Source organism: Plasmodium knowlesi (genome assembly GCF_000006355.2).
Source record: "Plasmodium knowlesi strain H genome assembly, chromosome: 7".
In the NCBI taxonomy this organism is placed as follows: Eukaryota; Apicomplexa; class Aconoidasida; order Haemosporida; family Plasmodiidae; genus Plasmodium; species Plasmodium knowlesi.
The window spans coordinates 507,526-520,866 of NC_011908.2; the positions used below are offsets into that span (position 1 = coordinate 507,526).

At 38.2% G+C, this 13,341-nt stretch overlaps 4 protein-coding genes across 4 annotated transcripts; 1 reads left to right on the plus strand and 3 right to left on the minus strand.

Moving 5' to 3' along the window:
* Positions 1-352: 352 nt before the first annotated feature.
* PKNH_0710100 (zinc finger protein, putative) lies at positions 353-1,582 on the minus strand (the record flags this gene model as incomplete). The annotated part of the gene is made up of 1 exon (XM_002258358.1): positions 353-1,582. The coding sequence occupies one exon, from the start codon at positions 1,580-1,582 to the stop codon at positions 353-355; it is 1,230 nt and encodes a 409-aa protein (XP_002258394.1).
* A 1,375-nt stretch (positions 1,583-2,957) lies between these two features.
* On the minus strand, positions 2,958-4,304 carry PKNH_0710200 (conserved protein, unknown function; the record flags this gene model as incomplete). Its single annotated transcript, XM_002258359.1, has 1 exon — positions 2,958-4,304. One exon carries the CDS (start codon positions 4,302-4,304, stop codon positions 2,958-2,960), a length of 1,347 nt encoding a protein of 448 aa, XP_002258395.1.
* A 1,311-nt stretch (positions 4,305-5,615) lies between these two features.
* Positions 5,616-7,159, minus strand: PKNH_0710300 (uncharacterized protein; the record flags this gene model as incomplete). The annotated part of the gene is made up of 2 exons (XM_002258360.1): positions 5,616-6,227; positions 6,434-7,159. The coding sequence occupies 2 exons, from the start codon at positions 7,157-7,159 to the stop codon at positions 5,616-5,618; spliced, it is 1,338 nt and encodes a 445-aa protein (XP_002258396.1).
* Positions 7,160-10,558: 3,399 nt separating this feature from the next.
* On the plus strand, positions 10,559-13,043 carry PKNH_0710400 (SAP domain-containing protein, putative; the record flags this gene model as incomplete). The annotated part of the gene is made up of 7 exons (XM_039113926.1): positions 10,559-10,636; positions 11,384-11,945; positions 12,106-12,165; positions 12,302-12,344; positions 12,466-12,538; positions 12,678-12,740; positions 12,999-13,043. The coding sequence occupies 7 exons, from the start codon at positions 10,559-10,561 to the stop codon at positions 13,041-13,043; spliced, it is 924 nt and encodes a 307-aa protein (XP_038969567.1).
* Positions 13,044-13,341: the final 298 nt, after the last annotated feature.

The window sequence follows — 13,341 nt, forward strand, 5'->3', positions numbered from 1 at the left end:
TATATGCGTGTTTTTCCCTGTAGGGGCGAAAAAAAAAAAAAAAAGGCAAACGGCAAGACGGTTACAAGTTTGTTACAATTTGTTACAATTTTGTTACAAGTTGGTAATATGTCCGATTGGTCAACACGAAAAAAAAACGCTAAAACGAAAGGGATCCCCCAAACGGAAGAAGCACAAAAACGTTTCGCACAAAAAACTACTTTGAGTAGGCCCTAAGTGGGAAAATACAAAATAAAAAAAGTAATTTCCAGGAACCGATTGGTTAACGCCACTGCGATGGTGACATATATGGGTAGACAAGCATTTTCACCCGTGTGGAATATTTGCCGCCTCCCCCCTTTTTTTTTTTTTTTTAGGGTATCTCCTTGGAAAGTACAATTTCTCTTTTCTCATTGGACGCAAGAGACATCCCCCTGCATTGCTCACTGTAGAATCTGTCCAGTTGTTTTGTCACGGAGTCAAACATATCATAATGGTAATTGGCGTAGCTACAAAGAAAGGTAATTTTTTTATTGACATATTTAAAATGCTTTTCTTCCTGTAAAAGTTCAGCCATTTTTTTAACGCTATTGAGACTACTAGCCATTTTATCTTTTTTGCAATTTATTTTTTTTATTTGCTTTTTAAAAATTTTTTTTGTTTCATACAAACATCGAAGTAACAGTTCTTTTAGTTTTAAGATAGTCGTAACATCTGTTACGACATTGTACAGTATACTTTTCTCACGAGCGATTTCATCATTTTCGAGGATCCTCTGAAATAAATTGTTTACTGTGCTGTATACGTTATTTTCGGGCAGATTAAATCTGTTTATGGAGCTAGCCATGTAAAGAAAACAGTAGCACAGTTCTTTACTGTCAAGGCTTTCATTAAAAATGCGTAATAAATAGCAATAGGAGTAGACAATTTCTATTATCATGAACTTGACATTTTCACTGACATGTTTATTACAACATATGTGTTCAGGTATTTGTACCTTCTTGATTACACAATTTAGCCACCACGGTTGGAACTTGGGCAAATATGCATTCATGTCATTACTCTTTAGGAATGAGAAGAACTGCTTCTGCTCCGTTTGTGTCAGGTCGTCCAATTTCAACTGATCGCTCTTGGCCAACTCCGTCAACACCTTGTACCGTTTGTTGCTAATGCACCATTTTTTCATGTGTCCATTGCGCGGTGAGGTGGGAGGCGCATCGAGCCCTTCTTTGTCTGGATCTTCCTTTCCTGGGGCTCCCTCATCAGCGGGTTCCTCTTCATCCCCATCAACGGGTCCCTCTCCCTCCTCATCATCTGTTCCCGCTACTTCCCTATCTGCGAATTCCTGCTCCTCATCGTCTTCCTCTTCTGCGCCCCCCGCTCCTTGGTCGTAAAATTTCCTCAGCTTGAACTTGAACTCTCGTTTCTGAAAATCGGTTAGCTCATTATTTTTTATATTCTCTTTCACTTGGTTGTCTAGAAAATTGTGCACGCATTCGTCATTGTGCTTTTTGTAGCATTCCAGACTGCAGTAGACGATTTCGCACGAGGGACACACATACTGATACAGCTTCTGCTTGCACACCTGGCACGTCTTCCTCATTTTATCTCGCCCACTTGGTGAAGTACGCTCTTTTTTTTTGGATCACTTATTTGGCTGTTAATATGTTTCCCATGCACGGTGTAGTAAGGGCGCACCCAACAAAAAAAAAAAAAAAAAAAAAAAAAAAAAAAAAATTAGCTAGCTAGCTAGCCAGCCGTGTGAGAAAGCGCGATACCACGATGCGAGGTTGTTACACGATTGCTCTTGAAATTGGGGGAATGCACAGACGCGCGGTCATATATGCCTGAACGCATGCACTACGCTTTTCTTCCGATGGTTCCTCCCACGGGGATCCTTCGACAAGCGGTTTCTTACACAGTAGACCCTGGCGCAACGGATAAGCAAATTGTTGCCAATGAAACCAACGGCAATAAAAAATGGGGAGTATATCGCCTACTTTGCTATTCCCCCCTCATTTATATCGTTTTCGCAACTTAGGGGGATTGATCAAAACAGACCAAATGGGATGCATAGCTCTATGTACAGTATCTCTCCCCGCAGGAAGTGCGTGTCAATATAGGTATGTAGCACTTGGTTCAGGGGGGTATAACTTCTCTCATTCTTGTGTTCATTTTACAAATTTGTAAAGACGCGGATTGGAGAGAAAAAATCCACATCTATGTTCTGCATACAGAGAGGAACGAAGAATTGGTTTCCTCCTTGTTACTCCTTCCTGCGCAACGGACCCACAGCAGTTCCGCATTTAACAGTTATAATTTGAAGTGCCCATCGAAAACAAATACGTTTATATGGGGTGTCATACCAATTGGCGGAAATTAATAAAAAATATATATATATTCAAATTCGTATGTCACCGGAAAGCAAGTGGCTAGAAAAAAAAAAAAAAAAAAAAGGCTAACATTTTAGCTAACTTGCAGGGGTTACAACAAACTTTTTAACTAAACAACGTTGCATTTATAAAAAAAAAAAAAAAAAAAAAAAAAAAAGTTCTACTCTTTCGTGCAATTTGGTACTCCAAATTTTTTATAGGAAAATCGACAAATTGGTCGAATTTTCCTTTGCGGTTTTACGCCTTAAAAAAAAAGGGGCAAACAAAAAAAAAAAAAAAAACGGGTCAAAATATGAACTAACAGGCGGCGGCACAGGACGCCACATAAAATTGCTCTGCGCTACAAATGGGGGGAGAATAAATTTGAAACAAGTGATGGGTCAAAACACCGGAATGTTCCCTGTGGAAAAGCTATAAAAAGTGGCACATCTTAAGAATGCGGGAGGAGGTACATTTTGTGAATGCAGTATATGTAGAGTCTGTCCTTTGTCGGGCACTATGTTAGCATCGCGTCATGTTCTCTGAATATGCGTTTTATCCATGTTGTGACTGTCCTATCGACATCTCCACCTCCGTTTACACTGGTCAAGCAAAGCAGTTCATAATAATGTCGTACGCACTGCGCTCTCCCGAGGAGGAGCCCCCTTTTTTCCTTTTCCCCCCCTGGGCAAAGAACCCCCTGGTATTTTTCAGGAGCTTGGGCATCGACATAGAAAGCGCGGTGATGACAAACGTAAAAGCCAAGGCAATCGCATTCTGAGCATTAAAAACAAATTTAGGAGAGTATGAAAAAAACATCATGGGCTCGATCTGAAATATGTTCGTATTCTTCCACACACGCAGAGTATATATATTGAAAAAATATGTACAGCAGGATACAATTAAATAGGATGATGTGAAGGAAAATACAAAATTCTGTGCCTTCTTTGCTGATACAAGGTTACTTATCATTAGTAGAAATATCATATACCCAATAAGTAAAAGAAAAAGGAGGCAAATCATCCTTAGGAACACTTCACTTGGTACATAGGTAGACAAGGTGATTAACACTTGGGGGGTACATACAGCATGGTATAAAATATTTCCAATAATTATAGATTCAGCAAATACGATTAGAACCCATCCGATGGGTTCTTTTTTAATACTTGATTTTTTTAAAAATTGTATTTTGTCGCAAGGGTTCATCGAAATGGAGTAAAAATAAAATGTCATGATGAGACAAACGGTTGAGGATAGCATGGTTGGTAAAAAATTCAATACATTTTTGAATATTAAAAAAAAGAAAAATAATGTCGATACTTTGGCTATGTATTTCTTCGCAACATTCTTCCCTCGCATATATCCCTCACAAATTACTTTAATACAAAAAAGGTACATAAATGAGATGGTGATGATTATATACACATCTGTGTAGATCTCCGGTGTGTATCTTCCTCTGTATATTAGATCTTCTTCATGAATCTTACTCCCTTGGTTGAAATAAAAATTTATCTCTCGGACCGCATCTGCAATGTTGTTTATGTGATAAGGCATAGGCATACCCTTCATGAGGTCCTCTGTGTGCTCTTGCTTTTTAAAAAAATCTTCTCTAGATATGCGAGTCCACGGGTTTCTTTCGTGCCCTGTCGCGGAAGTTACCTCCCATTCCCTTCCATCACTTTTGCCCCTGTCACCGATAGCTTCTATCCCCTTTAGGGCCGATAACGCCAAGTCCAAATCGATTCGGGGCGATGTATCAAACAGGTAAGCACTATTTATCTTCAACTCGCTTACCTTTACATGATTATCCGTAAACAAATTAGACAAGCTTATTCCGAAGCTGAGGTTACTGTTGAAGAACGCTTCGTCCAAATTCAGCACTGAGCTTATCTTACCAAGGAAAAGTGTAAGGAAGGTCAGAACGACCGTTTTGGTCCAACTCAACCTCACCATTAGATCCGCTACGTTGTGAACAACTTATACTTCCGAAGAAGGAAATATATTTTTTTTTTAAATTGTGAATTGTTCGCAAAGAAGTCAAGCAGACAAGGACAAACGTGAAAAAATAGAGAAAAACACAAAAGAGGGAAACATTTTCAAAATGTAGATTGCATAAATTGACAGAAAAATGAAAAAAAAAAAAAAAAAAACACCGTACAAGTATACCACATGTTGCACTTTTTTTTTTTTTTTTTTTTTTTTTTTACACATTGCACATGTCATGGTGAGGGAACTCAAAATTTGCAAGCAGAGAAATAACAGCCTTCGAATTAGCCTTCCCCCCGCTTTGCAATACACTACTGATCCATACGTTTATGCACACATATGTGTATGCTTTTAGTTACCCATTTTGTAGGTGGAAAAAAAAAAAAATATATAATATATCACGTTGTCGTGATCCCGAATAGACAACTTTTTTCCTGTTTCATCTTTCCCCCCAGTTGTTCTCTTTCCATGCGCAGACAGACCCTCTACACTTCCAGATAAACGGGAAATAAAAAAGATGACCCTACTAATTTAGGACCATAACACTGTAGTGGCTATTTTCGTTCATCTCGTAAATAACTTTGTTTTCCCCCTCCTTAAGTGAGCATATTTCGTCACAATTACAACTTCATTTGACGTTGGGATACCCTTACTTGGCTTCCGGAGGAAGAACAAAAAATAACCTCCCACACGTTTCTCACGTAAATCGATATTAATATACGATGTGATTGAGATCCTTTCATGTTTGGGGAAAGAGAGGAGTAAACTAATGCCTTCGCAAATGAAGCTTGTGAATACTTCAGAACAAAGTGCACTTATTTACCTGCACATCACCACTCCCTCTCAACCAACTCAAAGATGAACAGACAAGGCTTCGAATGACATGGGAAACCATGTTGTCACTGTTCAATTAGCATAGGGGGTGGTTGTGTCCTTTGTTAGGGCGCAGAGATGATTAATGATAATTAAAAAAAGTAAGTTTTAGGGATAATGTGCAAAGGGGAAATTAAAATGGATGGCGTACTGGTCAATAAGGGTGGACCACACGTTGATATATTCACCTCCACCAAGCAGCGATAAATGAACTTGTTCTCCGATACGTGCAACGAACGTGGGAAAGGATAAACTGCCGCAGGCAAAAAAATTAAAAAAGTCTGCCTCCCCAAATTGCAGCGGCACACGTGGGGAGGGAAAAGAAAGAAAAAAAAATATACATAGACTAATCAAATGAACACGATAAATGCAAAATACTGTGCTACGTACATTTCCCAGAAGGAGTTACTCACCCTTCCTTTTGTCTGCGACCTTCTTTTTCTTACAAAATCCGAGCAGCTTGCAAAAGATGAAAATAATTTGCAAAAACCACAACACAAACAGTACGTAAATTATGATGTGTATACACACCTTTGAATTGCTCTTACACGAAAACGTCGCTATGTCATCATGCAATAAATGTAAGTTCTGTGTTTTTTTATACGCGTTTTTCTTTTTATTAAAAGATTGGTTGGCCACTAAAATTTCATTACCATCCGAGTCATGAATTACGGATTTTATTCTTATTTCATCGTCGTTTATGTATGATATGCTAAGTGAGCCAAAATTGTTAAACGCAAATATCTTGTCTAACTCGAAGGGACTCTTCTTGTTCAAAAAATAAGTGGAGAAATAAATGAAATACTTGTTGATGTAGCTAAATATGTTTTCCTGATTTACGCTACTGCTCGTGACTTCCACCACATTTTCTTCGTTTCCAAGTATGCTTGCAAAGTGTACATCACCACTTAGGAAGATTAACCCCTTTGGTTTGGTTTTATTCATCAAATGTTTTAGTTTCTTCTGGGCGAATGGCATTAATCCCCAGTTCTCGTTCACTATATGGTTGGAGAAAATCTGCGAGATAGGATGAGAAGTGGGGTAAAATGTGCACACCACATGGTACAAAAAATGAAGAAAAAAAATATGACCCGTGCAGGCAAAACGGTTGTACTAGTAGTAGCATTTTTTTTTTTTTTTTTTTTTTTTTTTTTCGAGCTAGCCATCTAGCTATTTATCTCTCCATTTCTCCATTTGCTTATATCTCCACGTGACCCCCTTACCTGCGTGGACGAAATGACAATGTGCGCGCGCGCACTCGAGTTGGTGAGCTCCTTCTCCAGCCATGCCCATTGCTCATTGCCCAAAATGTCATTCTTGCTATCGCAATATAGACCAAACAGAGCAGCGTGAAAGCGAACAACGAACGAGACGAACATGTGCATGAAACTGTCATGGTATGAGTCAGGCGCATAAAAGGGGTATGGGTCTTTGTTATATCTTGTGTCTAAAATGATAATTTTCACTTGATTCTTTTCATTCTCCGGGTCTATATACAATTTCGAAATATATGCACCATTCCGTTTATACCTCACGTCATTTTTTGGTACATTCATATAGTTTAAGAACTGCGTTTTGCTTTCCTTCTTATGCTCATACAGTCGATCTCCATTATTTTTATTATAATCATGATCATCATATATGCCGTCAATTACAAACTTTTCTTTTAACCCTATGTAGAAGGGATCTTTCTTAATATAATCATACGCTTCGTACAGGCATTTCAGGTCTTTACATTCTGAGTAAAAATAATCTCCAACCCAGAGCATAAGTTGTGGCTTCTTCTTCTCCACCGATTTTATTAGCTTATCATTTGTCTTCCCCTTGTGGTAATTACAACTCAAAAAAACCAGGTTTGTCAATTTTTCGTTAATTATTTGATCCGCATGGCAACTCACATATTTGATACATGCGCAAAAAAGAAAAAGTAAAATTACACAATTTTTCATTCTTCAAGTGGGCAATCGAAAACGGGCAAGTCGAAGGAGGAGCGGCGGGAGGCAGTCGAGAGGTGATGGGTGCGCGATTGACGAAATGTGAGAAGCGCCACAATTGGAAAAAAAGAAAAAAAGCACAAGCACAAGAAAAAGCAAAAGCACAAGCACAAGTACAAGCACAAACACAAACAAGGTGAAGTTAAGTCAGGCCATGTCACGCAGAACGATAGCGGCTGAAGACGAAATCGCAATGGAAATAACACATCGGAAATGAGGTAATCAAGGGATGGAGTTACTTTTTACACGGTTTTGAAGCGATATTATGAACACTGATTTGTCTTGTGATGTGCGCGGAATGACACAGATTAGATGCAATTACAGTATGGATTTGCAAGCGTGCCGGAATATACATTCAAGGAAGGGTACGCATGCAATGAAACGGAAATGAGAGGAAAGGGGCGTTCAGCACTCATTTAAAGCAGAATCCAAAGGACAATGGTCAAAAAGTAAAAAAAAAAAAAAAAAGAAAAAAAGTAAAAAAGAAAAAAAAAAGAAAAAGCGCACGAACGAAGGAAATAACGAAATGAGGCAATAAGGAAAAGGAACTTGGCGTTCAGCTCATCAGTGGTGTGTAATTCAAAAGGGAACTTCCACGTACGTGCCTAAGTGGGGAATACATATGCATGTACAAAATTAAGGCCCGTGTGGCGCACTTATTCGCGCTTCGTGCAAGATTCTTAAAATGAGTGGTCACAAAATGGAAGTTCGTAAAAATACGCAAGGGAAACGCACGCAAGTGCAAACGTGTAAGCACTTATCCCAATTTTCTAGATGCAAAAAATGGGAAGATGGTAAAGGGCTTCCGGGGTAGGTAAAGGAAAAAGGCTTAAAAAATTGCTCCCAAATTGGCAAAATTACCAAAATTACCAAAATTATCAAAATTACCAAAAATTGCCTAAAAGTAGCTAAACACACTGCATAAAAATAGCGTCGTGTTGGACGTTACGTTTGGCACAAAAATGCACCAAAAAAAAGAAAAAAAACAAACAAAAAACAAAAAAAGAAAATAGAAAAAAAACAAAAAAAGAAAATAGAAAAAAAAAAAAAAAAGAAAATAGAAAAAGAAAAAAAAAAAAAAAACATAATTCACTGAGCCCCTCTTAGTATTGGGGTGTGCCTAGACATTGGGCAGGGGACACAAAAATTTGAAGAATTTAAATCAGGTTCCAAAATATATATGGGGGGACATAACCGCAATAAACGGATGGTAAAAAAAATAAAGCAATAAAGCAATGCGTGTAAAAAAAAAAAAGGTACTCTCAAAATGTTCCTTTGTATGTTGCTTTGTTTGGTTGTTTTACATGTTGTTGTATAAGTTTCACCGTCGAAATGATACGGGCAAAAGGCTATGGATAAAATAGACCTCTGCAAAACAATATGGAGGGCTAATGGATCCTTAAAACTGAAGAAGCCAAATATTTTGGAAGACTCCTTTTAAACACCGCGACGAGGGAGAAGGCATCCCTTTCTTTCCTACCTTTGTCTGTTACACGTAGGAGAAATATTTAACCGAGCCTCGTTCACGCGGTGATACATGACCCTTCTCATGTTCCAAAAAAAAAAAAAAAAAAAAAAAAAAAAAAAAAAAAACGAACGTGTGCAGCATTAATAGTCGCTTTAAGGCGATGCCAATTTCTATTGTTAAATTGGTGCCGTTTTAATTTATAATTTGTTGTCCCAAAGTCGAAGTGATACATAAAAAAAAAAAAAAAAAAAAGAAAAAGAATGTGCAAACGGAAGAGGGTACTGTTGTATACATATTGTGTTTGTGCTTATATTGGGTGACCCCCCCACCCCTGGAGTAGTTTCGCATAGCCTCCACTTGTTAAGTGCCTTTCTTGTGAAGAGTTTTGCAAAAAAAAATTTTCTTTTTCCATTTGCCACGTTGGTTTTTTATATGCATATGACTACATGCGCGTGTGGACTTAGGAGATTATTTTACCTTTGCTAATCGAACTGGAATGTCTCCCTCATTTTGCAACGTCGGAAAGAAGCATCTTGTCTTCCAGAGGGATGACACTTTTGGACCCTTCATAGATTAGGAGATCATCACAGATGATCTACAAGGAAAGTTATGAAAGTACGGTATATCTGGGACAGGGTAAAAGGAACGTTTTTTTTTTTTTTTCCTTTTTTCAGACTTGCTCCACCGTAGGTATGTAACCATTAAAGGGGTTTTTGATTTAAAACTCTTCCAGTAAGAATCATAATATTTCTCCGTCTTAGCGCTACTTTATCATGCCTCAGGGGAGTAGGCAGACATACACACAACAGGTGCCAGGTCGCAAGAACAAACACACCACAGTGTTATTATCACCAATAAAAGGATCCACTTTTTCCGTTCTGCCCTATATGGATGGGCGCAATAAGCACATGGACAGATTTTTTTTTTTTTTTTTTTGTCGGCATATACTTTTGCATGACCATTTTAAAAGAAACCACACCCTTCTGTATTGTCACACGGAAAGTACATTTTATATATAACTGATTTCCTAGCGTCACACTTCCTCCTTCCAGGTGCGCCTCATGCAGTGACTACTTCCGAAGTACCTTTACAATTAATTTGCTGAAATGTCATCACCACCCCGTAGGCATGCATGTCGATCATTTTTTTTTATGAACCAATTAGTTATTCGACATGGATACCTACATGGCAATTTCCCAAAAAAAAAAAAAAAAAAAAATGTGCCCCAAAAATGAGGCAAAAAAAAACGACCTAAAAAAGCGCAGTTAAAAAAAAAAAAAAAAAAAAAAAAAAAAAAAGTGCTTCCAAAAAATTCACGCACATATGACCAAGCAACCTCTCTTAATTTATTTACAGTCCCCTTTTTTCATTTATTTATTTTATTTTATTTTATTTTTTTTTTGTTTTTCCTTTTTCATTTCCTTCCTTCGGCCCAACACCCGCATTTGGATGAATCCACCACAAGCGCCAACAAGTGTTTAAGAAATATACACTTTTCCTTTCTGTATGCAAAACGGTATGCCTGTATATAACAGCTTAAACATGACTTGATGTTTAACCGATCGTACCGTACACGCTTTATGATTATCGTTACTTACGTGCAAAGTTAGGGACAGCTTAAGGAGGAAGGGCACACTTTTTGGTAGTATATCACGCACAATTTTGCAGCCCCACGTAACACTTGGGAAGTATTATTTCTCCTTTCCTCACTTCACCTTTTCTGCAAAGCGCCTCTGCGTCCACACTGTTCCAACCACTTAAAAGAATCTATCATCACAGGTCTTCTTTAAAGTTCGAGGAAGGAAGGAAAAAGCGCTCCAAGGAAGAAACAAACAAAAAAGAAAAAAAAAAAAAAAACGCGCCTGTGAGAAAACCCCTAACACAAAATGAACTACCAAAATTTGAAGTGTTCGGAGTTGAAGGACCTGTTAGCCAAAAGGGGGCTTCCCTCCCATGGAAAGAAGGTACAACCCCTACATATATACAACATCGTAAAGTTGTAACTTCGTGGTAGTGACACAAGTATTATGAGACCATGCGCCTTTACGTGAAAATGAAAAAAAAAAAAAAAGAACGCTCCTGTAGAATGCGCTTGCACTTTGTCAATGATGCGTACTGAATCCTGTAGTCGTGAACTTTAAATACATATACATGTTTTCTACATGCTTGTGCATATTTGTATGTTTGCCTATCCATTCATTAATTTATTTTCTGACTCATTCGTTCGCTCCCTTGGTTGTTCATTTGCTCACCTACGATCATGTAGACCTCCACAGTTATGTAGAAAAAAAAATATATTTTTAAAGGGCGCACGCCGGATCGGGTTGTAGTTCTTCGGCCCCCCTGCACGTGCGAATAACGTAGCTGATAGTCGCATCACCATTGCAACGGCAAGAAAACATATATATATATACATATATATGTATATATATATGTATATATATATGTATATATATATGTATATATATATATATATTATACGTGCATACTTGCATGCAGTACATTTGTATATGCCCATGGATGTCTGCCCCCAGGCGCGCCCATCGCAACCGCTACGCAGTCACCAATAAATTAAAAAAAAAAAAAAAAAAAAAAAAAAAAATGCTTTAGGGGCGTTTTATCGATTATTCACATTATGCTTATTTTTGCCTTCCCTTCCCCTTTTTTTTTTTTTTTTTTTTTTCCGGAATGAACCCCCAAAAATTGCGCAGAACGAGCTTCTAGAACGGCTATTAAATTATGAAAAAGAAACCCCGCATCTTGTAAGCAGGCCATACCTATTAGATAGTGGGAGCAATAAAGGAAACAACTCCGACCCGGGGACAAACCTCGAAGCGTCATCGTCCACAGATGCACAAGGAGGCAATCCGAACAATTCAGATCCAAATGTGGAAAAATCCGAAAAGAGTATTAATAAAATAGAAGAAGCAGGGAGCGACGAAGGAGAAAATATCAATTACAAGGCGTCGTCATCATCATATATTGGATCTCAAAAAAAAAAAAAAAATATATCTGTTAATAGCAGGGAAGAAAATTTTAAGAAAACAGACTTAGGAAAAATGAAAAATTATTTTAAAAATATTTTATCCTCCAATGCCAAGGATGAGGAATCCAAGTATAACAACAATGATGACAAAGTGAATGCAAATAAGAACGTAAATCAAAACAATGACGAAGAGAAGAAAACCAAAATGGTCATTCCTAAAATTACCTTTTCGGAGACTTCACTGTCCACGAAGAACACCTTGCAGAAGAATATTATTTCCCCCCCAGGTTGGCAAGACAGAGCGAAAACACGAAAATGCATGCGCATGCGTGTGTACATCTTTGCACCGAGGTTGACTTGGTTGTGCGATTTATCACTGGCAGACGCCATTCAGATCAACGTAATTGTCAACTTTTTTATGTTGTCATTTTTTTTTTTTTTTTCCAGAAGATGATAATCTTTACCTGACGGAGGAGAAAAAGAGGGAACTGCGAAAAAAGCGATTCGGTATAAAAGAGAATCAGCGGAATGGACACACGAAATTCCATCATTCTTGACACCCAGATGTTTTGTCTGCAACTTTTTGCTTAATTTGACACCCATACTTTTTTTTTAATTTGTTTTTCTTCATTTCCCAACGCAGGTGTCGTTTCGAAGGATGATGTCCTGGAGTCCAGAGCCAAGAGGTAATAGAGAAGCACCCCAAAGGACAAAGAAATAAATGGATGAATGTGCATTTTCCCTTCCTGGGTTATTATACCCCCTACATGTAACTCACTCTTCTCATGACGAATTGCATTTTTACAGATTCTGCATTGTGACTCAAAAAATGGAAAAGGAGAACAGAAAGAAGAGAGCAGAGCGCTTCGGCTTGAGCACGGTAACAAATCTGTCTATGGAAAAAATGGACCCTTCTTGCAGATGGAATTTCTTTAATTTTGAATTTTCTACTTTTCCTTTTCCGTGTTTATTTTTATTTAATCACATTCATTACTCCACTTTCTCCTTTTTTTGCGCAGGGCAAACTGAACAACTCAGAAATGAAGAGGAAACGCGCCGAGAGGTTCGGCCTGGTCCAAGAGGTAAGTTCCCCCAGGCCCAACTGCATGCACCTCATCATGCATGCGTATGCCCACCTTTGTTTCTATCCCCTTGGCGCACCGTTAGGAATGGTGACAACCACATCTTGCGCATGACTGGGTGATGCAATACCTCGATGTGATTTTGACTAGGGGCAATTTCCAACACAAAAGAGCTTATACGTGGAGGTGTGTCTTTTCTCCCTTTTGCATACAAACTGCTAAGGCAATCCATGAAAACTCTTCTCTACTTCCTTGCAGAGTGATAAACTAGAAGCCAGGGCCCTCAGATTTGGCATAAAATAATAATGTGCTTTTTTTTTTTTTTTTTTTTTGGATGTTAATTTTTTTTCTCTATGGGAGGATTAAAGGTAGTAACATGTGACCTAGTCAGTTCAGTTAGTTCTCTTCCCTTTTTTGCGCGAGAGATAGCGAATGTAGAAGCGCTCTCCAAATGGGAATGAAAGTTTTAAAGGCATGTGGTAAAATCAGGAAGTGGGACGAAGATACAGATCCAAGACCTAACGAAATTGTATCAATCCGTTTCAGAACACATCGAATTAGAAAGGTGATGTGGATGATGTGTCTCCTGTGCGAGCCTTTT